A 26,963-nucleotide genomic window follows, 5' to 3' on the forward strand; every position below is an offset into this window, starting at 1 on the left:
CCAGATCCGGGCCATACCAATTTTGCTATGTGGGATAAAGGAGGAAATTAGCTGTGCACATCCAAATCAATTTTTCCTGTGGGCATTTAGTTTCTGTCAGAAACCTGAAGTGTATTTCTGAAATGAGAAGTCATTGATCTTATAATGTGGCACTGGAAAATTAAAACTGTCAACACAACACCTTATAATAATGTCACACCATCAAGCATTAGTAAAGTTTTAGTAAGTGTGTGTGTGTGTGTGTGTGTGTGTGTGTGTGTGTGTGTGTGTGTGTGTGTGTGTGTGTGTGTGTGTGTTGATAGAGGTTTTATTAATACTCATTTCATAGTGTAATTCATGGTTACTTCAGAGAGTTACTAGATGTTAATCATTTTGACCTCATCTAAGGTGAGGCCTATTTTTGCCTTATGAAGCATTTATTAATGAAACTGAAAGTACCTCAAGACTTGAACAAGTGTCTGAAAAATGACACAGACGAAGCACAAAGAGATACAGAACATACGAATAGTTTTTGTCAGGTGTAAATGTAACCCACCTGAAGTTTGCAGGATACTGAAATGAACTAAAGAAATTCCAGACATGATTTTGCATCTGAACGATATCCAGTATGCTTACAGTTACAGCTGGCTGATATTTCTGCAGGGAAATAAGCGCCTAGTTAGAGCCCGAAGTTCAGTCAGAGAATGATGCGGAACAATTTTAAGGTGTGTTAAACGGTTTTTATGATGTTTTTATTTCAACATTTCAAAACCAAAACACATTATTTTTCGTGTTTTTTGCCTTTCTCGATTTTGTATATGGTTGTTTCTGTCTATGGTTGCTTTGCACCTCGTAACCAGTTTGACTGTGTAGTAAATTCAGTGTCTTTGCTGTCTTTCCACATGTTTGTACATTTTGAAATGCAGTCGGGGTTAGTTTTTATGTCATTGTGATGTCTGTGTTTCTTTCGTGTAATCTTCTATGTTTTTATTCTTGTTTTGTACATGTACCCGTTTTGCTAACATATCAATATTAAAGTCACACAAAAAAAGAAAGAGAGAGAAACATGTTGGCACAGCTCAGGTTGGCAAAGTTGCGTCTGAACAAACCACAAGATCTGATTGCTCGGAACGTTTTTAGACTTGTGCAAAATGTTTGGAAAGGAAGCGTGAACATTAAAGACTGACAAAGATCTAACCAACGTTGTCATATCTGAAAACTTAGAAAAGAGAAAGAGTTACACTTTGACCCTACACCCTAGTTTGAGAGGACCTGAGGAACCATATGATTTATGATACAGAGGAAAAAGAGCTAGTGCCATTATGATATTTGGTACTCTGCAAATATTAAAACACCAAAGTTTGTAAATATTTTTTAAGTTTCAAATATTATATTTTGGCTTGAACGTATAAACTTGCTTGATACTTAGGCTTTCAATCATAATTCACTTTTTATTTTTATGATTTTTAATCATCATAACTGTATAAAATGTTCTTAAAGGAATTTTCCAACCACTTATTCATTAAGCAGTCACAGACCATCGAATTCAGAAAGATATTTCTCTCAAACCAACTTCCTACACTCAAATAATAAAAACAGGAAAGAAACTATTGTTGCTATTTTATCTTTGCTTTACCTAGAAGCTTTCTAAGTTTGGTTAGGATAAGAAAGTGAGATAAATGTATCTTCGTACTACAACTTCAAATAAAGGAAGCAAACTTAACAAAAACTGCAGAAAAATTAAACTGGAGTAACCAAATAAATTATTCACGGAAGAGGATTGGGATTAAACACGCTTTACATTTATTATGTTGTTGCAGGGCTTTTTAAAGCAGACAGGTACACTGAGCCTCCCTCTCGCTGAGCTGTGGACCACGTGAGGAGATTATCTACACTGAAGAGTTACAGCCTTTCATGCATTTACTATGACTAGGGAGAACATACTGTAAATGGAGTTTAAGTTTGAGATCTTCTGTGCCCCACAATGGAAAATGAGTAAAATAAAAAATAGGCATAATTTTGGCCAGCTCCTCATTTTACAATGGTGTGTTGGATACTAGGTACTGTTTGCGAACAATTACTAGGGTGGCACGGTGGATGCAGTTGTTCCAAAGGGTTAAACCAGGGGTCTCGAACTCCAGGCCTCGAGGGCCGGTGTCCTACAGATTTTAGATCTCACTCTGGGTCAATACACCTGAATCACATGATTAGTTCATTACCAGGCCTCTGGAGAACTTCAAGACATGTTGAGGAGGTAATTTAGCCATTTAAATCAGCTGTGTTGGATCAAGGACACATCTAAAACCTGCAGGACACCGGCCCTCGAGGCCTGGAGTTGGGGACCCCTGGGTTAAACCCTTGTATCAAAAACATGATGAGAATGATAAATAAACAAATGCTTACAACAGGAAATGTAAGTGTGGACTATGTGATTCTCCATCGCTTTTTGCAATGAATGAAACTTTTTGGATGGTTTGTAAAAGGTTCTATAAACAAAATTTAATGATAAAATGAGAGGGGAAATTGAATTTGAATTTATTTATTTAAAAGGGACAGTGCAGTTTAACATAGTTCAAGTGCAAGACATGAAACTGATGTGCCGCACATAGGTTTATAGCTACTGCTAATTTTCAACAATTGTCCCTTGTTGGGCTTACAATCTAAATAGATACATTTTACAATAAAAAATACATTTTCATGGTTCATTTCATTTGCATTTCATTAGCAGTGATGGGAATAACGGCGTTACAAGTAACGGCGTTACTAATGGCGTTACTTTTTTCAGTAACGAGTAATCTAACTAATTACTATTCCTATCGTTACAACGGCGTTACAGTTACTAACAAGGAAACGCGGTCCGTTACTATTTTTCAGCAAACAGACGGTTGAAGCTGTGTTCAGCTTACCGCATCTTATATCTACGGTGGCCCCTAGAGACAAAGCACGTACAAACTCCAAAACACATGCAAACTCCAAAACACTTGCAAACTCCAAAACACTTGCAAACTCCAAAACACTTGCAAAATCCAAAACACTTGCAAACTCCAAAACACTTGCAAAATCCAAAACACTTGCAAACTCCAAAACACTTGCAAACTCCAAAACACTTGCAAAATCCAAAACACTTGCAAACTCCAAAACACTTGCAAAATCCAAAACACTTGCAAACTCCAAAACACTTGCAAACTCCAAAACACTTGCAAAATCCAAAACACATGCAAACTCCAAATCACAACGGAAGTGCTCCAGGACGCTAGGGGCAGTGTTGAGCTCAATTTGCAAAATAAACGGCAAGTTTGTCTGTATGGGACGGTCTAGTCTCCGTCGCGCTTCCCAGGTTGCCTAGCAACCATGATACTAACCGCTGGAAACGTGTCATACAACTTTGTTTGACAGAAATGAAGGAGAACATATTTTGTTCATTTGTTTGTTTGTTTCTACAAGAGCTTTGTGTGATTTGATAAGTATCTGAGGCTGAGACCACAGGACTGTAAAACATGATTTTGGGCTTCATTTCTGTAATGAACAGTCATTTAAGATTAGTTAGTAAATAACAATTAGCTAATGTTGTTCATGAGACTAAAGTAATATCACTTTGGTAATGTAAATATAATATGGCCAATATTATAGTTATTATATTAATCATTATTAGCTATTACAGCAGTGAACATGAACTCTGTGTCAAATACTGAGCCTCAGTACAGATTCAAGTTGCAGTTATCTATATGTCTTATCACCTTAAATCTTCACTCAAAGAGAAGTATCTTTGACAGTGCATATATAGGTGTATCATATATAAGAGACAAATGTTGTTCCTTCAGTATGTTGGCATTGCTAAATTTGGCTCATTGCTTACAAATATTTATAAAAAGAAAATGTACAAACTGTGATAACTGTTTCTGATAAAATGAAGAGTAGACTGATATATTAAATATTCCTTTATTGGGTGAGAAAATCAGACCATGTCATAACTGCTTTAAGTCATACAGAATAGATATCAGAGCCTTAAACAGGCTGACTTCTGCTAAATGGGTCAAACTGGGCAGAAAGTACACAAACACATAACATCCTTATAGAATATGATGTAACACTATAGATCAACTTACCTCAGAATATATAAAGCATATAAACAATTACAGCAATATGATGCAACAAACACAGCAGTGCTACTAATCCAAAATACTCAAAGCTTCATAGAACTGAAACAAACATGTATTTTTAGCTCCATTCTGCTGCTGATACATACTTTAGGTTTCTGAATATTAAACTTGTTGCTGCCTTTCATAGTGTGTAACTTGAAGGCCCTGAGTACTTTCTCCCACACTGAAAACACTGGGATGATAACATTATTTGAACATTACCTAATAAGACTGATTCAGGACAGACAATTAGTTATGTTAAACTTTCCTAGCAGTCCTTCACAAACAGGGAACAGTCTGTCTATTCTCTCCATCTGTCAGCTGCTGCTGGCTCTTCCTCCTCCTCTTCCTCACACACTGCTGAGTTTGTCCTGGTGGATCATCAGGGGTGCAAAGCCTCACAGATGATGTGCAGCAGTGGGTCCCTCAGTCTGTCCTCACTCTGGACACTTGCAGTTGTCACACATGGAAATCAAATGTGTGATAAGCTGCAGGATTCAAACACAAGTGTAACTTATAAATACATGTTCATACTTTTATTCCACAATCAGAGAGAAAGAAACAGAGAGAGAGTGCAGGACAGACAGACAGGTGACAGTCTCAGGTGTACACACTGCTACAAAACAGCACAAGAGAAGGAGGATTTAGTGTTTGTGTTATTACGAGTGCTAAACAAGAAGAGTTCCCAGATGGTCCAGTGGACACATGTGTGACTCCTGTGATTAAAGCATCTTTCTTTCAGCTTAACGAGTGAACCGTCAGCTCGTTCAAACACACGTTAAAGTCCGTTTGGCTCGACACCACCGAACAGAGGCAGCAATATAACATAGCTAACATTAACAGTGCAGTGAATCCTGCTTGTGCCGTCATATTCAGGACTGCAAACCGAGCAGCATCACTGACTTTCAGCTTGTTGTGTTTGTGGATATATGACTGACTTTAATTATCCATAAAATCATCACATTCTCTGTAAGATTAAAGTCAACTATTGAACGGCATATATTTTGAAGTAAAGGCTTTAAAACCAAGTTAGTACAAACATCGCTAATGTCACTTAACTTTGCTGACATGTGGCCAACAGTAATGTTTTAATGTTCTTCATTATAAAAACATTTGCGCATAAATAAGTGACATAATATTCAGTACTTACTTCTGAAAGTTTACTGTTTGGCGGCTCCGCTTCGCCTTTTTTTTCGGCAAAATTATCCACACCACGGCCGCGCTATGAAATCTGGGATATGTTGGGCCATGAAGGCTACACCGACCCATCCTTAAAATTCAGGGAAATTAAGGACGCATTTGAGGGCCGCATTTCGAGCAGCCTTTGAATTGGGACAGCCTTCGTCGTGTCGCTGTGACATAATCGTCCTTAAAATGTGGCCTTTAAGGCTGCAGACCCTGAATTGGGATAGAGCCCAAATCCGGTCATTGGTACTTCTTGGCTTGTGTAGTTACTAGGTAACAAAAGCTCAACACTGCCCCTAGCGTCCTGGAGCACTTCCGTTGTGTTTTGGAATTTGCAAGTGTTTTGGAGTTTGCATGTGTTTTGGAGTTTGCAAGTGTTTTGGATTTTGCAAGTGTTTTGAGTTTGCATGTGTTTTGGAGTTTGCAAGTGTTTTGGATTTTGCAAGTGTTTTGGAGTTTGCAAGTGTTTTGAGTTTGCAAGTGTTTTGGAGTTTGCATGTGTTTGGAGTTTGCAAGTGTTTTGGATTTTGCAAGTGTTTTGGAGTTTGCATGTGTTTTGGAGTTTGCATGTGCTTTGGAGTTTGTACGTGCTTTGTCTCTAGGGGCCACCGTATATATCAGCTGCAGGAAGTAGCTGTAAGTAATCTGGACGCTACAGCTTTAAGCAGCTGCGCGCTCCCGCGGACGGCAATCACGGTCACTGTCTAGCACAACACCTGGAGCTCAGGGGGCAAAACAATCGCATGAGTGCTGCTGTTTGATTGAGGAAGAATAAAGTAGTCGTGGTAAGTCAATCACATGACCACTTAAAGACAAAGCAACAAGGTGATATATACCAGTTTATAAATTGTGTTGATAGGCCACGTAAAACCAGAGTCATGATAAACAAATATATCTGGCGTTTTTCCTCAATAGTTTCGTCACTTTAGCGCTAGCAAGCACTCTGCTTATGAGCAAAAACAAAACAAAACGGGAAGTTTTAGGAGGACGTAGAGAGAGAGAGAGAGAGCGAGTTTTGAGATGTGAGAGATTTGTGACGTTTAGCGTGTTTGGAGTGTGTAGTTAGTGTGTAGTGTTGTGGATAGTTTTGTGTTGTGTCAGAACAATGAGGCGACTGCTGTCTCCAGGTAGAAACAGCAGTGACACACCTGCTGCTGTCAGACCTGCAGGTATCAGGCTGTGATGTTCTCCTTTATAGTGGACAGAAATTATTTTTTTTGGAGTGGCACAAATAATTTGTGTGGCATCTTATTGAAGAACAGCTGATTGTTATGTAAATAGTTTGAAATGGTTATTTTAAAAAAAGGGTAAAAGGTAAATGGATGCAAATAACTTTGCAAAACTTGTGCATAAGATTTTAAAATTGACAATTAATATTTGCATTTGAAGTTATGAAATATGATTCATTAAACATGTTTATGGTTGCTACAGTAAAAATATAACTTTTTCTACTCTGATTTTATGTTTTTGTCTGATTTTAGATCAATTCTGTTAATACAGTATGTCAAAATGAAAACATGACTGTAAATTCAGACACGTGAGGTTGTGCTGAAAAGAATGATACCAAACAAGGCAAATAAATAGTTTTTAAAGGTAAAATGTGGAGGGAAAATCAAGAGTGGTAAAAAAATGTCTAATTATACCCTGGACCCCAGAGGGTCAAACGTTCTTTGTTTTTTTTAAAGTAACGCAATAGTTACTTTTCCAAGTAATTAATTACTTTTAGAATATTGTAACTCAGTTACTAACTCAGTTACTTTTTGAAGAAGTAACTAGTAACTATAATTGAATTACTTTTTCAAAGTAACTTGCCCAACACTGTTCATTAGTAATGCAAAACATGTTTCCTGTTGGTTTTTAGTCTGTGTCGGAAAAGTTTGATCTTTACATGTGTGTATTGGAAGATTGACACAGTTATGACACATTTCCTCCAGAGCAGAGTGTGAAAATGAGGATTTATAGATGGAATATAAAAAGTCTGTCAGTCATGCAAATGTGGATAGATGTGCATCAAGATCGCTAAAATCAGCAGCAGCACCTGTTACATTAATTAAGACCTGACTTTTAAGAATGACAACAATTACTGTGTGGATTTGTTTAGTTTCTGTTTAAGTGCCAGAGATGAACAGTCACTGTGAGTCAAAATGAAAAACAAAAATCAGTCTAGATTCTTCATTCATTACAATACACAAACTGTTGGCATCAATCATCAGGGTAAAAGACTTGCAACTGACAAATAAAGGCTATCTCATCTCATCTCTCATCATCAGGCGGTATCACATTTAAGTGTCTGTGAACTTTGTGTATGGGAGGCTGCTTCTCAGAAAGCTCTCAGTGAGATGTTGTTGGTTTGAAATCCAAACACCTCCCTGATAAGAGGCGGAGATGTGATATGCCACATCACCACATCTTTAGCTCTGCCTGTGGATGTTCCTGCACTTACTAATAAATAACCAAACACGAGTCAACTCCTGCAGTATAGTTTTTAAACCTGATCAGTGAGCCAGTCCACTGGTGAACATGTCTGTGAAGATCCTCTCCATCACTCTCCTCCTGCTCTCACTGTGTGTGAGCTGCCACTCCTCTGAAGGTAACTGAGCTCTCATTATTCTAAAAGAAAAGAGATAAAATCCATAAAACTGATCAAAGCAATTTCAGTTTCCAACAATGGCTTCTACCTGTTTGAGAACAGGGTGCAATCATGATATTTTTGCAGTTTATTGGGCAGGACCACTGTGTAAAGACCACAAACAGTGATAATCTGCCACAAACATCTCTGAATGCTGTTTGCTGAACTACATTTGGTTTCTCAGTCATGGCATTTTTAAAATATGCCCCTTGCATACAGTTGGTCTTGGATGTTTTTTTCCCCTAATTTATCTTTTTTTTCAGTGACTTAAATTACTCAGGTGGCATGGTGGGTGCAGTTGTTCTAAATACACTCTGTAACCAAATCTTAATGCCGTTAGGTTTTTGTTGTGACTGATTGCATAATTTTTTTGTTATATCTACAAACAGGAAATGACAGACAGAGTATACCATGATATTTTTTTTTTACCATTCAGTTACCTGCACATATTTATTTTGTGTAAGATTAAAAAATTGACTTACTAACCATTAATAATAAAGTTAGCTTTCTGTTTATTCTCATTCTCTGGAAAAATAATCTTTACTGGCAAATAATTACAACAAGAGCAATGAAAGATGGAAATTCCCTGGAGTTCCTCGATCTAGGAGGTTGTCTGGATCTAAAAGTGTTTGTTACAGTAAATATCTACTTATGAACATGAAGACAAAGTTTCCTGCTCTTCATTGTTCAATTTCATAGGTAGAAGACATGCATTTATTTTTGCCAAATAAATAAAAGTAAAATTGAATCCTTCTATAAACACATTGCAAACAGTGACATGTTCTTGTTATAAAGATAATCATCACAATATTGAATACATGTGATTCAGAACCTCAGAAAATTTTACTCAAGCAATATATTTTAAGACATTTAAAGATAGAAACATGGCATTCAGCCTGCTTTCATTGAAATCTAAGGGAGTGCTCTGGAGCAAACATGCTCCACGAGAGAACAAGCTGTTTAAAAGTGTCACATAAAAGGTTTCAAATGTGGCCCCCAAGTGGTGAGACTTTTTTCTACAGAGAATTTGTTGACCTACTTTTTCTGTTTAAATAAATTGTTGAAGAACATATTGTGTTATATGTGAGAACATAATGCACTTTGACCATTTAAAGTAATTTCATCATTTTCTTTCGAAGTGTAAAATGGTTTCAGAGTGAGGCACAAAAATGCCCATTTGCTGTCACATCACGTAGCATTTCAAAAGGCATCTCTTGTTTAGTGGTGTAAGGAGTTTCATCACATTTTAAACCCGGAGTTAATTTTGATTTTCCTTCTAATCAGACTTTCTCAGGTCAGATAAATCAGTTTTTAACCTCCTACCTCTCAGATTCAACTGGTCCTGGAAAGAGACGCCCGTGCTGCGTTGACGTCACCACCTCTGATATGAGTGCTGCCGTGGTGGGGAAGACATATCGTGAGCAGGCTGCAAGACCACCCTGTGTGAAGGCTATACTGTAAGTCAGAACTCATTGTCCTTCATACAGACAAGTACATACAATCTGTGTAATTTTCTCTTTTTTTTCCAGTTTCAACACAAAAACAGAACCGCTTTGTGCTGATCCAAATGCTCAGTGGGTCAAGGATCGTAAGTCATGCAAACACAAACACACACAGAAATAAATGAAATGTTTTTGCAGAGAAAATCTTGAGCTCTCCTTTGTCTCTCTCTCCTCTTCAGTCACTGCCAAAATGACGAAGGTGTGAGGCATAAAGTCTGTGGTGGAGCATCGCTGCCTGTCTGTTACATCAGTGTTTTCTTTGCCCTCACATTAAAAGTCTTATTCATACCAGAGCGCTTTCTTTATGTAACTTTATTATAACCTTTTCCACATTAGGTTTTTTACTCTTACTTGTAGAGTAACCCTGTATTTTATTCCTGGCGTTGACTTTAGTCTTTCATGAAACAAATGGTTTTTTTAATGGATCTTTTTTTTAAAAATGGAGTTCCAGCTTTTTTCTGTCTTTTTTTTTTCCTGCTTACTCTGTGTTTATGTGATACTAAAAAATAAAAATAAAAAAGGTGTCTGGCACAGCTGTGAGTCATTAAATTGTGCCTCTCCTATTTCACACAGTGGCATGCTGGGACCGAGCTGTGTAATTAAAAGAGCCGACCGGGCAATACTGTAGAAAGCAGTAAACAGTGCAAGACCTGTGTTAATAAAGAAACGTGCATTAAATGAGAAATGCTGTGTCCATGGTGCATGAGTTGTGATGTCAGACCCACAGCCTATCCAGCAGAATGAAGCAGAATGGGTGGAGAAATATGCATCCCTTAACTCTTAGGATGGATTGGTCTGGGTTTAATAAATTGTTTGGACAGTGTTTTGGGTAGTATCATGGCAGGTGGTATCTGTGCTGTCCTCAGTGGTGAGCCGAGTTTATCTGACAGTGTACAGGGGAGGGGGAGAAATAGAATAGAAGCCTGTGTGTGCCGGACTATATGTGTTGTGCTTCCACAGTAGCTGTGCCATTACACTGTCACTCTGGCTTCTTACGTTAATGGTTTTGCTCCGATTCTGAGAGTTTTTCTGTCTCTCTGTCATTCTTTCCCTCTCCAGCACTCTCTCTAGCACTGTGTTTGTCTTGTTTTTTGTACTAGATAAGTCTCATAATCGTACAAGATGTGCCGAAAGAAACTTTCCAACCACTCATTCATTAAGCACCCACCCCATCACACTATCAAATTCAGAAAGATATTTCTCACAAACCCATTTCTTACTCTCAAATAGTAAAAAAACAGGGGAAAAAACTATTGCTGCTATCTTATCTTTGCTTTGCCTAGAAGCTTTCTAAGTTTTGTTAAGACAGAAAGTAAGATAAATGTACCTCTGTACTACCATGTCAAATGAAGGAAGCAAAGTTAACAAAAACTGGAGAAAAATTAAACTGGAATAACCAAATAAAGTATTCACAGAAGAGGAATGGGATAAAACAAGTTTTACATTTATTAAGATTATGTTGAAAAAATCCTTTACTTCCCGAGATGCTCATTCACCATCTTCTTGAACCAGGTTCTGTTGCAGTTCAACCATCGAATCAAAGATGCCAATGCCAAGATCGCCCGCTGGTATCTAACCTTACAACAAATTGAAACAAATGAGCGTGCTGTGTGTGCAACAGTGCGACAAACATTATCTGTCCTTTTATTAACTACACAGTAATGCTGGTCATTAGCTGCTAGCTAACTGGGTAAGGCTGTCATGGGTCTGTAGCTCTGTCCACCGTTTTAGGGAACATATTTCAGTTTAAAGTAAGTTACAGGGGTTTTCTCTGCCTTTCTGGAGGACTTATATTTCGCTAAAATGATCCTTCAGCACTATCAGCAGCAGCAACCCCTCACCAGCAACATTGTACCCCATCAGGTAAAGCATAGGTTAGGTTTACTTTGCCTTGTCCCTGTCTGATGATGGTGATATCGCACGATGTGATTCAGTATTACATTTGTGATGAATGTGGGTTGTTGTTATCCAGCCTGGTTTCATGTGCCCCATTTTAACTTTGAGCACCTGCCCCATAATCATCTCTGCACAGCTCTGCTCTGGCTCTCAGAGTATGATGTGGAACAATTTTAGCGTGTACTAAAAAGGTTTGGGCTATTTTTATTTACACATTTCCAAACCAAATCACAACATTTTGCGTGTTCTTTGTCTTTTTCGATTATGTCCATGGTTGTTTTCTGTCCGTCGTAGCTTTGCACCTCTTACCAGGTTTGTCTGTGAAGTCATTTTGTATCTCTTTGCTGTCTTTCTACATATTTGTAGGTTTTGAATTTCTTTATTTTTTATGTGTTTGTGGTATCTTTAGTCATTTCAAATAGTTTTTTTATTCTCGTTTTGTGCATGTACCCATTTTGATAACCACAAACCACTAACCGATTGCTCTGAATGTTTTTAGACTCATGCAACATATTTGGAAAGGAAGCGTGATCATTAAAGACTGACAAAGATCTAACCAATGGTGTCATATCTGAGTTACATCTTCCTATTTTGAGAACCACATGATTTATGATACAGAGGAAAAATGTTGATTCTGCAAACTCATATTATCATTTATTATGAAACAGAAGCAACAAAGTGACACATCACTACACTGGTGCTCATAGAGCCAGTTCACATGTGGGAATATGCTGCTGAATGAAGAGCTAGTGTCATACTGTGATGATTAACCGTAGGCAGACAGAAATAAATATTTCAGATTCTCTGTCATTACCTTCAGCAAGTCTTCAGTGTTGAAAAATTAGATTGAACTTGCTGTAAATATCTCAATATATTTGAATTATATTTGTATTCTTCAGATGATTAAACACCACAGTGTGTACGTAGTTTTGATGTTCCAAATATGATATTTCAACAAGTATAAACCTGCTTGATATTTTAAACCATTATTATTGGTTTCATTTATATATTATGAGATATAAGATAAGAGTTTATTGATCCCACAGCAGGGAAATTTGTAATCATACAAAATGTGCCGAAAGAAACTTTCCAACCACTCATTCATTAAGCAGTCACCCCATCACACCATCAAATTCAGAAAGATATTTCACAAAAACCCACTTCCTACACTCAAATAGTAAAAAAACAGAAAAGAAACTATTGCTGCTATCTTATCTTTGCTTTACCTAGAAGCTTTCTAAGTTTGGTTAAGACAGAAAGTAAGATAAATGTACCTCTGTACTACCATGTCAAATGAAGGAAGCGAACTTAACGAAAAGTGCAGAAAAATTAAACAGGAGTAACCAAATAAAGTATTCATGGAGGAGGGATAAGATAAAACAAGTTTTACATTTATTAAGATTATGTAGACAGGCACACTGAGCCTTCCTCTCACTGAGCTGTGGGCCACGTGGGGAGATTATCTACAGTGAAGAGTTACAGCCTTTTATGCATGTGGAGGATTTAAGGCCTGGATAAAAGTCTTTTGTCCTCTCCAATGGAAAATGGGTAAGATGAAAGTGGGGATTTTTTTTAGCTAGCTCCTCATTTACAGTTCTGGAATCAGCTTTGCAGTCTCATGCATCATTTAAATCAGACGCTGCACCCTTATCCCTTATTTATTCACTTTTTATCAACATGCCTGTACCACAACACTCGCTTTCTTCGGAGCATCATCCCCCCCTTCCTTCTTTGACGTTATAGTATGATTCTAGTCTGTCTTTGCATGTGACTGACCACGTGGTGCGCCCATCAAACTACATTTAAGTCCCTGCCTGCATGGATTCTCAGCAGAACTGGCTGAAGATTTGGTCTCCCTGACGGCACAGGGAAGTAGTTTGTTTGCAAACAACACATTACTCCACTGCAGACCAACGTTGTGTCCTTTACGCTTGTTTCTAGTGTTGAGGTCATAGTGAAAGCAATGTTTTACTTTTCTTAATGCTGTATGTAAATTAATTACTGTTCTGAGAAAGTAATTTGTTACACTACTCATTACATTACTTTCTCAATACACTTTATCTGTTACCTGAAATGCACTGTCTCATAATTACCAACAAACAATAAAAACCTTAGGCTACAGACTCACACAGTGAAAAAAATCCTCACCTTATTAATACAAACATATAAATTTTTAGCTTTTACTAATGAACACAAAGATGACAACATGAGGATGAAAACCAGCACTGAGAAACTTGAAAGTGACAGTGCCACAGTGGTAGAAGCAGTGAAAGATGAATATGTAGAGACAGAGGCTGCCGCCTGACTGCTCATCGCTGCTTTTGTTACCTGTTGAAGTTCAGGCTGCTGCTGGGCTGGGGTTAGCATTTACTCAGCTTTAACATAACACTTGCTTCTTGACTAGATTGTCGTTAGTTTGCTGTCTGTGCAGATGGTTGCAAACAACCAAAGTGTTGTTAGTAGCATACTGCTGTTGAAGACAGTGGTGTGGTGAGGAGACCTCAAAGATGCCTTGCACCTCATACTAACTGTCCAGCATGGTGAGGTGATGACATGAGCTTGTTTTGCAGTCACAGTATCTGGGCACCTTACAGTCATTGAATCAGGCAGCGTTAACTAGAATCAGATGTGAGGCCATCTTTCTGACAGCTAAAATTAGGTTATACAACAGGAAAATGATCTCAAGCACCCCATGCCCCAAAATGTGAACCTAAATAAAAGCAAAAGGCGGCCAATGGAGCTATGGGGGAAATTAGCAGTGCTTACCCAGACCATTTTTTCTGTGGGTATTTAGTCTGTGTCACAAATTTTTGATCATTGCATTTGTGTATTGTATGATTAACACAGTCAACACAATTACATTTGTATGACACATTTCCTCCAGAGCAGAGTGTGAAAGTTATCTGATCATCTGCCAAAAGTACAACTAAATGAAACAGTGATATGGTTTTACTGTTTAATTTTAAAAGTGAGTTCTTCTTAGTTTTCAGTGGTAAAACAGCTTGATGCAAACAAGAAACCTTAGACAACTACATTTAATGGCTTAATTTTCAAGCAAAAATTTAAGTTGTGGAGATTTAGAGATGAAAAATAAGCAGCCAAAAAGTCAGTTAATCATGCATCAGGATCACTAAGGGAGCATCATGAGTACTTTTATTTTCACTTGCAGTGACTGACAAGAATGACTGTGTGGTTTTGTTTAGTCGTCTGTGTAACTGCAAGAGATGAACAGTCACTGTCAGTCAAGATAGAAGAACAAAAATGAATGAAGCCTTTATTTGTCACTTGCAGTTGCCTGCAGTGAAAATGGACCGCTTCTGACCATACATATATTACACAAACATCACAAAGGGAAGACAGGTCAGAATAGGTAGCAAGTTTTAAGAAAACCAATGAAAATACACCACATCGGGGACAGGAAGAGAAAAAAGGATTCTACTCAGATGAATGGGTGGTTTAGATTCATCATTAATCACAATGCACACACTGTTGGCCTCAATCAGGCTGTACACCATAAGACGTGTCTGTGCATGTCCTAATGTGAGGCTATTTCTCGGAAACTTTTCAGCGAGCTGTTGGCGGTTTGAAATATTAAAGTATCTCTATTAAGAGGAGGAGGTGTGATTATGATACAGCCACACACACAGATAAACACGTATTAAAATAACCCGCCGTCACTTCTTCTTCCTGCGAATCTTCCTACACTTACCAATAAATATCCAAGCACTGATGAACTTTTTGTTGCAGCCTGATCAGCGAATCGGACCACCGGTCAAAATGTCTCTGAAGATCCTCTCCATCACTCTCCTCCTGCTCTCAATGTGTGTGTGCTGCCACTCCTCTGAAGGTAACTGTGCTCTTAGTTTTCTAAAGGAAAAAAAGAGAGAAATTCAATTCAATTCAATTTTATTTATATAGCGCCAAATCACAACAAAAGTCGCCTCAAGGCGCTTTATATTGTACAGTAGATCGCACAGAAAGTACATAAAACTGATTACACCAATTACTATTACCAAAAATGGCTCCTAGCTTTCTTTGGTTTTATTGGAAATGACTGCTCTGTAAGGACTCTCATAGTTTCTTTTACCATTAATCTTTATATCAGTCACATTCTTGTTGGTAATCATCATGATATTTAAACTATACATATTTTATTTCCAGTGACATTACCCAATTATGTTTCATGGTGCGTTGCATGCTCGGCATCATTTGCATCGTCCTTTTGACTGTCATAACTGCCAACATACTATGGTGGCACAGTGTGCAGTGGTTTCTTTCAAGCTGATTCACTCTGTAGCCAGATGTTGATGCTGTTTCTGAGTGAACAGTGACATAGCCTCAGTTATAAAAGTAATTACCAGAATATTGAGAATATGTGATTCAAAACCTCAGAAAATTGGACTTATGCACTGTTTTTCAAACACATTAGTAGACAGAAACATGGCACTCAGCCTGTCTTTGAAAGCTATGGGAGAGCTCTGCAATAACAAAGATGCTCCAGGAGATGTTTAAAACCTAATTTTGATCCAAAGTCTTTATCAGAAATTATTGGTTTTCTTTTCTTTCTTTTGATCCCACCGACCATTAAAATTAACATTTAATGAATAAAATCAGTCACATAACTGCCCCAAAACTACCCAAAAGAATCCTTGGATGAACTCCAAGTGGTGAAATTTTCTTCTACAGAGACTCTGTTGGCCCACTTTTTGTGTTTATAGACAATGTTGAAAATATTGTCCCTTCATATCTGTAAGTGAAATCCGATTGATTTAAATTAGTTTGAGGTACAATTGTTAATGTATTTTTAAAACTAAAACTAAAACGTTCTTATTTGTTTTCAAAGTGTAAAACTGTTACCAGTGTTGGGGAGTAATGGAATACATTACAATCTCACGGCCCATGTCACCCCTACTTGCGGCCTGCATAATGACGTGAAGAAATATTTTTTAAAATAATTTTTCAAAAAATTATTTAATATGAAGGCAATAGGCAGAGTTTTACAGGCATAGCCCTAAAGATTCGTGCTGCAGGGAGATACCTGTTATGTGTCTGTGAGGGAGGGAAAAAAAGGAGAGTCGAAAAGCACAAGTGGGTAACGACCAGAAACAGGAGATGGAAGCATGTAAATATAATAATAACCACTGCAGCCAAAAAGAGTGCCTGACGAGCCCAGTTGTAAGTACGCTATTAAGACTCGACTGTACACTGTCTTCGTGTTTTCCTCCAAAACAATAAGTTCCGTTGGAGCAGCCTTTCAACGCCTCTCTCTGTCTCTCGCAAGCAAAGTTGACCCAGAGAACAAAGTAAAGCTAGTTTTTGGCTACGAGCCCGACACGGAACCTGACGTATTAGCCAGAGGTCCCTTTACTTTTCGGTTTGGAGCCGCGGACCTGTTTTATATACACGCAGAATACGAGATCGCTGCAAAAAGTGCAGCCTTACCTAATGTCCACCCTACACCCTACACACAGCAATAGTACATTCATGTAGTTGTAAAAAGCATGATAATATATTAAGTAATCCAAAGCATTCAGAATATGTTACTCTCATTGAGTAATGTAACGGAATATGCTTCAAAATACATTTTGGGGCATGTATTCTGTAATCTGTAGTGGAACATTACATTTTGAAAGTAACCTTCCCAACACTGATTGTTACAGAGTTGGGAACAAAAAAGGCCCATTAACTTACATGACTAATATTTGTTTAATGGTCACATTGGCATTCACTTTGATTTTCATAAAGACTTTTCTCAATTTTTAACCTTCTTCCTCTCAGCTCATCGTCATCCTTCAGTAAAGCGACCATGCTGCACTGCCGTCACCAAACCCAATTTGAGCACTGAGGTGGTGGGGGAAACGTATCGTGAGCAGGCTGCAAGAGGAGACTGTGTGAAGGCTATACTGTAAGTCAAAACATGTTGTCTTCCAGACAAACATAAACACATACAATCTGTATAACCTTCTCTCTTTTATTTCCAGTTTCAACACAAAAAAAGGACCGCTTTGTGCTGATCCAAACGCTCAGTGGGTCAAGGATCGTAAGTTATGCAAATAGAGACACAGAAACACATGAAAAGTATTTGCAGAGAAAATCTGAAGCTCTCCTTTCTCTGTCTTTCCTCTCCAGTCATTGCCAGAATGACAAAGATGAAGCAGTGAAGCACAAAGCCTGTGTTGAAGCATTGCTATCTGTCTGCTACATCAGTATTTCCACCATCTTTAAAGGCAATAATTGGATAATCTGGCTTTGTGTCTTTTTTCTTGATCATATATGAATTGTGTTTACACAAAGCACATTTTGGCTTTGGAAAAAAAAAACATAAAAATAAACCTTTGTATTATAACACCAATTTGTTCTTGCTGCTTGTTTGAATCCACACCAGACTCACACAATATCTCCTGATACATTCCCAGAATTGGATTCCCTTGGTGTTTTCAGTTGAGCTCAATAATCCAGTATTATGCACTTTTATTTGAGTTAAGTTTGCCCCATAGAGGTCCTGAGATGGACTGGTGTGGGTTTAATAAACTGGTGGGACAATGCTTGGGGATATGCTCACAATAGTTAGGGTGGTTTTTATGCTGTGTTCACCAGTAATGCCAGGTTGTCCAAGTAGCACCAGCCCTAATGCAGCATAGCCATACTCCCATTTTGTAATGAAGGATAGATTATACAGAGTGAGGCGTTACACTCCCACTGCAGAGAAACACACAGTTTTTGGAGCCTAAAACCCACTGGGAATTAATCTTCCAGGCATCTCATTATAACCTGATAACTGGTCACAGAGGATATGAGAAAACTCTGGATAAAGTTATAGGTCAATTGTATTGGCCAGGCATTCCGGGAGATGGGTGTCAGAGCTGTGCATCCAGCCTGGATACCAGTTAGTAAACCAAATGGCCATTCCAAAGGGCCTTTGTGTACCATTAATGGAGGTCCTGTTTGAGTGTATTGGCATGAACCTCATTGGGCCTTTTCACTGGCATTTATAGGGCTATTGTTTTGTTTTAGTGGATCATACACAATACCCTGAACAAACTAACATGTAGAGATACTGACTGACCATTCATCTGACCACTAAAGGAGGTACATTAAATCTAATGGTACTAGTGTGTACTATGATGAGATTGATGGGCTAGTGGAGCTGAAAAAGACCTTGAAGTCAATGATTCATACATTAATTCAAGACGATCGATGCCACTGGGGTCGCTGGCTGTACCTCTTTTGTTTGCAGTGCAGGAGGTGTCCCTGGCTTTCATGGGATTTTCTCCATTTGAACTCCTGTTTGACAGGAAACCTCAGAAAACTAAATATGTGTGTCTTTATTAAGATATCAATTTATGTTGGTATGTGGGACTGTAGCCTTAGGGTTATAAGTTAAATGCTAATTATATGATATGCGTTTCAGGACATTTTAGAGTAAAAGTAATGTAAGAAATAGAGCAACAAATTACTTTCACTTGAGAGTACTTAAGTAAATGTTTGTATTAATCACAAATATACTTATAGAGATATTAAAATTAATCTGTCATTTAGCAGTCGTACACTCGACTGACTGTGCTTCTTATAGGCCTATATCTCTGTTAAACACGGATGTTAAAATTCTGTCTAAGCTACTGGCGCACAGGCTGGAAAAAATTCTTCCTGCTATAATCTCTCCCGACCAAACTGGCTTTATAAAAAATCCGCACCCCTTCTTTAACATACGGCGACTTTTTAATATTATCTATGCCCCCAGCCATGTTGTGCCTGAATGCCTTATTACTATGGACGTGGAAAAGGCATTTGATAGGGTGGAGTGGGAATATTTGTTTTTTACTTTAGAAAGGTTTGGAATGGGCCCCTTATTTTGTTCATGGATCAAACTTCTTTACGCAAGCTCCACGGCTTCAGTGCTAACTAACTGTCACTACTCTGACCATTTTAGGCTCCACCACGGAAGGAGACAGGGCTGCCCTTTAAGCCCTTTGCTTTTTGCCCTTACAATTGAGCCATTAGCAATTGCAGTCCGTGGTAGTGGGGACATAAAAGGCATATGGAGGGGGGGGATTGAGCATAGAGTTTCACTGTATGCCGATGACCTTCTTCTCTTTCTTTCCAACCCGTTTACCTCCTTACCCGCTGTACTTAATATATTGAATGGTTTTAGTCAGCTCTCTGGATACAAAATTAATATGAATAAGAGTGAACTGTTTTTGATCAATGAGAGGGCTCAAAATCTGGATTTGGTAAATGTTCCCTTTAAAATAGTCACAGATCACTTTGATTACCTTGGGATATGTGTCACAAAGCAATTTAATTGTTTGTTTAAGAAGAATCTCCTCCCCCTGCTGGAACAGTGCAAGCACATGCTGTCCAGATGGTCCCCATTATCCTTATCTTTAATAGGTAGGATTAACTCAGTGAAAATGATGCTACTTCCAAAATTCTTATATGTTTTTCAATGCCTCCCAATCCTGATTCCAAAATCCTTTTTTAAATCTCTAGACTCACTAATCACTTCATTTATTTGGAATGGTAAACCTCCCAAATTGAAGAAATCTATTCTTCAAAGGCCCAAGCTGGTTGGAGGTCTAGGCCTCCCTAATTTCCAGTACTATTATTGGGCCGCCAATATCAGGTGTTTGTTGTATTGGAGACACTACCATCTCTAACCGTCACCACCAGTTTGGGTTGCCATGGAGTCATATTCAAGTGGGAAAATTTCTCTACCTGCAACTTTAAGTTCATCACTCCCTTTGGCATTGCCTCTACTCAGTAACAATAGAGTTGTCCAGCAGTCTCTTAGAATCTGGTCTCAGTTTAGGAAGAGTCTGGGTTTCCAGGCTTTCTCACTTCAAAGCCCAGTTGCAGCAAACCACCTATTTGTTCCCTCAATGGCAGATAATGCTTTTCATATCTGGCATAGAAAGGGCCTAAAATCCTTTGCAGACTTATATGAAGATGGACAATTTGCAAGTTTCTCTCAAATATCCACCAAATTTGGCATAGCTGCAGCTCAGTTTTTTCGTTTCTTACAGGCCAGACACTACGTGCAGAGTGTGACAGCAGAATTCCCCCAGATACCTCCATACAATCCAGTAGATGATTTTTTTAATGGTCAACCCAACCTCAAGGGGCATAATATCAGCCTTGTACAGTTTAATGTCTAATTTGCAATGCTCTTCAGTAGCTGCTATCAAATCTAAATCGGAAGAGGACCTTACCTTTCATATTACGGATGAACTGTGGGACTCTATCCTTGGCCAGGTTCACAATATATCAATGTGTGCTCGACATACACTTATCCAATTTAAGATAGTTCATCGGGGCATTGGTCCAGGGATAGCCTGGCACACATATACCCAGGGTGGACCCAGCCTGTATATAAGGTGTGGGGTGCTCCTGGTACATTGTTTCATATGTACTGGTCCTGTCCTTTGTTGTACACCTTTTGGAAATCTGTTTTCCATACGCTGTCTGATGTCCTGCAGCATCAAATTGAACCAGAGCCACTCTGTGCTATGTTTGGTGCGGTCCAGAATTTGAATCTGTCCAACTCCAGACTCAGAACATTAAACTTTTCATTACTGCTGGCCAGGCAAGCTATATTGCTGAAGTGGAAAGACTCTTCTCCCCCCTCACACACACAATGGCTAAAAGATATAATGTCCTGCATGGATTTAGAAAAAAAAGATATACAGTTTGTGGTTCTAAAAATTACATTTTTAAACTGTGGACCCCCTTTCTGGACTCCTTTGAAAGGCCCACAACTACTGTTACTGATTAGCCCAAGGAACCCCCCCTTCTTATTTTTGTCTTCTTTCTTTTCTTTTATGAGTCTGTTTGTTGTTGTTTTTTTGTTTGTGTTTTGTGTTTTGTTTTTGTTTTTGTTTTATTTCTCTGTGTTTTGGTTTAGTTGGGCAGCAGGCTGCCAATTATTTGTTGTTTTAAGGGTCAGGGTGGGAACAAGACTGAAATTTTGAAAATTCTGAAGCATTTTGTGCTATTGTATACATTGCAGTGAAACCTTTGTCTAATAAAAAGACTTTTGAAAGAAAGAAAGCAGTCGTACTGGGGAGTTAGATGCTCAGACCATCAAATTAAGAAACATGTCTCTTACAAACCTATTTCCTACTAAATAAACAGGAAATAAGCTTTTGTGGCTGTCTTATCTTTGGTTTGACTGTTTCTTGAAGTGTAGTTTAAACAGGAAGTAACATAAACAGAAATATGTATTACCATATCAGATAAAGAATGCAACTTAAGCAAAAAGTGCATAAAGGTTTGTGGGAACAAGCAAAGAAGAAAGGGGAATGGCACAAAGCAAGTTTCACAATCATTTAGACTGATTATGTTGAGTGACTTTTAAGGCAGGTATGTGCACGAAACATTCATCTTGCTGCAAGAAAAATGAGAAAATGGGAAAGAAAGCAATACCACTACCAGGGAAACTGCACCCCAGGAAATGTGACTTTAAACAACCTCTAATTATTCCAGTGAATAAAAAGTCACAAAGATTTATATGAAGCAGTAATATATAAGGTAATAAAACCAGGTTTCACTTAATTACCAGTTAACAATATAAAACCTAACTTAGCCTACAGTTCCACACACCAGCACCAATCCCTACCCTGATGAGGACTCACATAGTATTGTTTGTTTTTTTACTTATGAACACAAAGCTGACAACAAAAAGTTAAGTTCCTTCTAGGAGTATGAACAGGCAAAACCCAGAGCTGCACGACTGACTGTTCATCACTGCCTTTGTTACCTGTTGAATACCAGCGGCTAGCATGCTCTCAGCTTCTTAGCTAGCTTTGTGTTAGCATGCTGTCTGTGCAGATGCTTGCAAAGAGGCTAAGTTATGTTAGCAATATAATGCAGTTTTTCTCTCCTGGATGCAGTTTGCACTTTTCCATCATACTCGTGTGCTTTTGTGTGATAAAAATAAAAGTAATGTCCATGTCTGTATTCCTCAAAAGCTGTATCACTGTACTGCACCACCATGTTCCTCTTCCCACACACAAACTGTAATCAGGTGATTGTAGCACAAGTGAACAGGAAGAAAAAAGCATTTTGTATGCCGATAGCTGCATATAAATCAATATAATTGTAACTGTAATATAATTACTGAATTTAGTACATTAACGGTTACATTACAGCATTATTGAAAAAATGCTGTAATCTTTTAGTATAAGCAACTAAAAGATTCCAGGAAGAATGTCATTTGGTCAAACGAGACCAAAGTGGGGATGTTTGGTGATAATACACAACACCACGTTTGGTGAAAACCAAATACAGCACAAACACCTCAACTGTCAATCACAGTGGAGGGGTGATTTGAACTCGCTTTGCAGCCACACGACCAGGATCCCTTCCAGTTATTGAATCAACCATGCCCTCCTCTGTATACTGAAGTAGTCTACGGTCAAATCTGAGGCCATCTGTTTGACAGTTAATGCTTGGCCTGAATTGGATCATGCAACAAGGAAATGAACCCGTACACCCAAAAAAAAGCCATGTCCTCAAATTTAGGCCAAAATGAAAGAAATGAGAGCGCTGTCAAAAGAATTTGACCTTTACATGTGTGTGTGTTGGAAGATTAACACAGTCGACACAAATACCTTTCTGTCACACACTTCCTCCAGAGCAGAGTGTGAAAGTTACCTGATCATCTGCCAGAAATGCACCTAAATGAAATAAATAATGAGAGCGTCTCACTGCTGCTAGTTTTCAGTGGGAGTTTAATGGCTTAAATTACAAACAAAAGTTTAAGTTGTGGGGATTTATAGATGAAAAATAAGCAGCCAACCATTAACAAATGATGCAAATGTGAATAGATGTGCATCAGGATCGTTAAGAGGCATCATGACTCACTAATATTTTTCACTTGAGGCCTGATGCACAATTGCAAGAGATAAACGGTCATAGTCAAAATGGAAAAACAATAATCAACGGGTGAATTAGATCCATCATTTGTGACAAATGTTAATTGATACACAAACTGTTGGTATCAGTTATTTTGTACACTATATTAAAGTGTCTGTAACCTTTCTGTATGTGTTTCTCTGGAAGCTGCGAGAGAGCTGTTGGTGGTTTGAAACACGCAGATCTCCCTGATAAGGGGCGGAGGGCTGATATGTCACACCAAGCACTCACAAAGACCTGTTAAAACACGTCATCAGTTCTGCCTGTGAATGTTCCTGCACTTACCAATAAATAACCAAACACGAATCAACTCATATAGTTTCAACCTGATCAGCGAGCCAGACCACCGGTGAAAATGTCTCTGAAGATCCTCTCCATCACTCTCCTCCTGCTCTCGGTGTGTGTGTGCTGCCACTCCTCTGAAGGTAACTATGCTCTCACTTTCTAAAGGAAAACAAAAAGAATAAAATACATAAAACTGATCACAGCATTACTTTTTCCAACAATGGCTTCTAGCTATTTGTGATGAAGGGGAACAGTTGCTACTTTTGGGGGTTTTTTGGGTATGAGTGCTCTGTAAGGACTCAGTCGCATTCTGGTTGATTGGTTAATATTAAAAATAATTAAACGATATATATTTTATTTCCAGTGACATTACCCAATTATGTTTCATGGTGCATTGCATGCTCGGCATCATTTGCATCACCCTTTTGACTGTCATAACTCCAAACTTACTATGGTTGCACAGTGTGCAATGGTTTCTTTCAAGCTAATTCTGTAGCCAGATCTTAATGCCGTTTAGTTTTCATGGGGGGGGGGGTTTTCTGCGAGGGGTGCATACATTGTGGCTCATTGGTTAAGTGTGACAATATTATCTGCAGGAAATAAGAGTGATACAGAGACACAGAGTATAACATGATATGTTACTATGAGATAATTCTGTTTAACATTCAGCTACCTGCACATCTTAATTCTGTCTTTTATGATTAAATAATATTAACTTTTGATATAATCCAGTTTTATTCATATAATATCAAATCATAGCACTAGTCACCTCAAGGTGCTTTAAATTGTGAAGTAAAGATACAATATTACAGAGAAAATCAAATGACTCCCCATGAGGAAGCAACCATGGGAAGGGAGTAAGCTCCAGCAGAACCAGGTTCGGGGAGGGGCAACCATCTTTAGGGACCTATTGGGCTGAGGGGTAGAACAAACAAACAACAAACATTCTCTGAAAGAGATCCAGAGATTCATAAAAAAATGTTATTAAATGGAAAATGATGTTTAAACACATAGTAAGTATAAAAAAAGTGAGTGAAGAAGAAACACTGAGTGCATCATGGGCAGCCTCTAACAGCCTAGACTCTGGATAGTCATGTTTATTGATATCATAACCATTGCTAGCAAATTTAGCTTAATGTGTTTTCTCATTTTCCTCTGGAAAGGAAATTGACATGCTCTACCGGAAAAAAATTAACGACCAGAACAATCTGAGACCTCTGTTAAAATGTATTTATGGAAACTTTCTCAGTGATTCAAGAAACAAACACAAAGGAAATGATCACATACCCTCTATTATAAAAATAATAGAAATATATATAAAGAGAAAGTATTGAGAATATTTGATTCACAACCTCAGAAAAATGTGTTCATGCACTGTTTTTATCAGACATTAAACAACAGAAACAAGGTTTATTAGTTTTCATATAGTTTTTTACCTCTCAGTGACCTTCATTTTCTGTCAAAGTGTAAAGTTTTTACAGAGTGAGGCACAAAAAAAGGTTCGCTCACTATCAGATAATTTCAGGTAACATTTGTTTTGTGATGTAAGGAGTTTCATAACTTTGGTTTTCCTTCTAATCAGACTTTTTCAGGTCTATTAAATTAGTTTTTAACCTCTTACCTCTCAGATTCAGCTCCTCCTGGAAAGAAACGCCCGTGCTGCCCTGCAGTCACCACAATCGATATGAGCCCTGAGGTGGTGGGGGAAACATATCATGAGCTGCCTGCAAGACCACCCTGTGTGAAGGCTATACTGTAAGTCAGCACATGTTGTCCTACATACAAACACATACAATCTCTATAATCTTCTGTCTTTTATTTCCAGATTCAACACAGAATATGGACAACTTTGTGCTGATCCAGACGCTCAGTGGGTCAAAGATCGTAAGTCATGTTAAAAGAAACACACACAGAAATAAATGCAAAGTATTTACAGAGAAAAACTGAAGCTCCTGCTTGTCTGTTTTTCCTCTCTAGTCACTGCCAAAATGAGGAAGGAGTGAAGCCTGTCTGCTGCATCAGTATTTCCAGTATTTCCATCACCATTAAAGGCTTATTCAAACCAGAGCGCTTTCTCAGCCTGTTTTGAAACTTTTTTTTGCATTTTTTTTTACTCTTACCTGTGGAGTAACCCTGTATTTTATTCATGCTGTTGACTTCATTGTTTTTTAACTGATCATTGGAGCTCAGGTTTTATTTGTCTTTTGTTTTGCTTATTTGTGAATCTCTTTCTGTGCATTATGTGTTTATGTGAAGCACAATTTGAATGTGAAAACAATATAAAAATAAACTTTTGTATTATTGAGCAAATATTTCTTGCTGTTGTTTGAATCCCCTATTGCATTCCACTAGTGTTTTAACTGAGGATGCTCGCTGAGTAGACTGTCCAGGTTTTTTATAAAACTTTTACCCAAGTTCATGCAGCTCACGATGAACATAAGTGGGTCGGACCAGTGAATCAGTCTAAAGACGTTTAATGACAAATTAATCCCCAAGAAATCTTATTATATGAAAAAAGCACAATGTAAAACTTCATCTCAGTTTGCCAGTATGTTAAAGAAATACTCCTTTAGTTAATCAATAAAATGTATCAGCACAACTCTCCAAACAGAAAATTTTGTTAATTCACAGAAAATATCTTATTTTTTTCTCTTTTTTCATTCCTGTGGATATTGTGAAAAAGAAATGTCTATAGTAGTCTTTTCTTTAAATGTTTGTCTGTTTCTTAATTACTTTGATGTAGCATGAACAGCCATGGGCAGGTCTGTGACAGAAGACCTGGAATCTTTGTTCTGCAGATTTTGCCTCCGGGCCTCATGTTTAAGATCAGGTGTTCAAACCAGGGGCGATTCTAGGATTAGAGCTTTGGGGGTGCTGAGCACCCAGAGAGCTGCCCATCCAGGCAAGATAAACTTTACTCGTCACGATGAGACTTCTTCCCTGTGTCTTTCAGTCCCTGCATCCTTAAATGTCTCCAGTTGTCCCGAGTTCCCTCTGACTGTCTCGTTGGTGCATTTAAACCTGTTCCTCCCTGTCCTCATCGTCTGTTGTCTTCATCTCCATTATCAGTCATCATAATTTTACCATCTCTATGCAAGTCTGCAAATTTCTTCATTAAATCATAAGATTCTTAAATTCATCAAGTCTCTCTGTGCCTGGGTCCTCATCACAAAACATGACATCACTGTTTAGTTCATTTTAACACAATTTAACCCCCACATTTGTGAAAGAAAAGCAAAACACTTTTTTGAAAAGTTTGTAACAAAACCATCAAATCTGATGAAGGTTATTTAAATGATGCTAAAGTCGACTACTGCTAAAGAAGAATGGATTGGAATTTGAAAAAAAAACAAACACATATCCTAACCTTAATTACTGCGGAAGAATAATGAATGATGCTCATAGTGAGTAAAAAGTAAACTGAGTGCATTTTTT

The 26,963-nt window shown here is 38.1% G+C and overlaps 2 protein-coding genes across 5 annotated transcripts in view; both read left to right on the top strand.

Moving 5' to 3' along the window:
• LOC116318441 (eotaxin-like) overlaps positions 1-25,838 on the top strand; it is a 37,870-nt gene extending 12,032 nt beyond the window's left edge. Inside the window, exons 1-4 of one of the 4 annotated variants that reach the window (XM_031757954.2) lie at positions 7,156-7,893; positions 9,263-9,389; positions 9,462-9,520; positions 9,614-10,083. In XM_031757954.2, the coding sequence (XP_031613814.2) occupies positions 7,824-7,893; positions 9,263-9,389; positions 9,462-9,520; positions 9,614-9,639 (282 nt within the window). In that variant the 5' untranslated portion in view covers positions 7,156-7,823 and the 3' untranslated portion in view covers positions 9,640-10,083. Of the gene's footprint in view, positions 1-7,155; positions 7,894-9,262; positions 9,390-9,461; positions 9,521-9,613; positions 10,084-23,490; positions 23,669-25,156; positions 25,284-25,353; positions 25,413-25,505 lie in introns of those variants that run through there. The other 3 variants (XM_031737444.2, XM_039617489.1, XM_039617488.1) reach the window with 3 other exon arrangements.
• On the top strand, positions 14,700-17,678 carry LOC120441927 (eotaxin-like). The gene is made up of 4 exons (XM_039617484.1): positions 14,700-15,177; positions 17,109-17,235; positions 17,312-17,370; positions 17,460-17,678. Exons 1-4 carry the CDS (start codon positions 15,060-15,062, stop codon positions 17,489-17,491), a joined length of 336 nt encoding a protein of 111 aa, XP_039473418.1. The 5' UTR covers positions 14,700-15,059; the 3' UTR covers positions 17,492-17,678.
• Positions 25,839-26,963: the final 1,125 nt, after the last annotated feature.

The sequence above is a fragment of the Oreochromis aureus genome, linkage group 9 (genome assembly GCF_013358895.1).
Source record: "Oreochromis aureus strain Israel breed Guangdong linkage group 9, ZZ_aureus, whole genome shotgun sequence".
Classification (NCBI taxonomy): domain Eukaryota; kingdom Metazoa; phylum Chordata; class Actinopteri; order Cichliformes; family Cichlidae; genus Oreochromis; species Oreochromis aureus.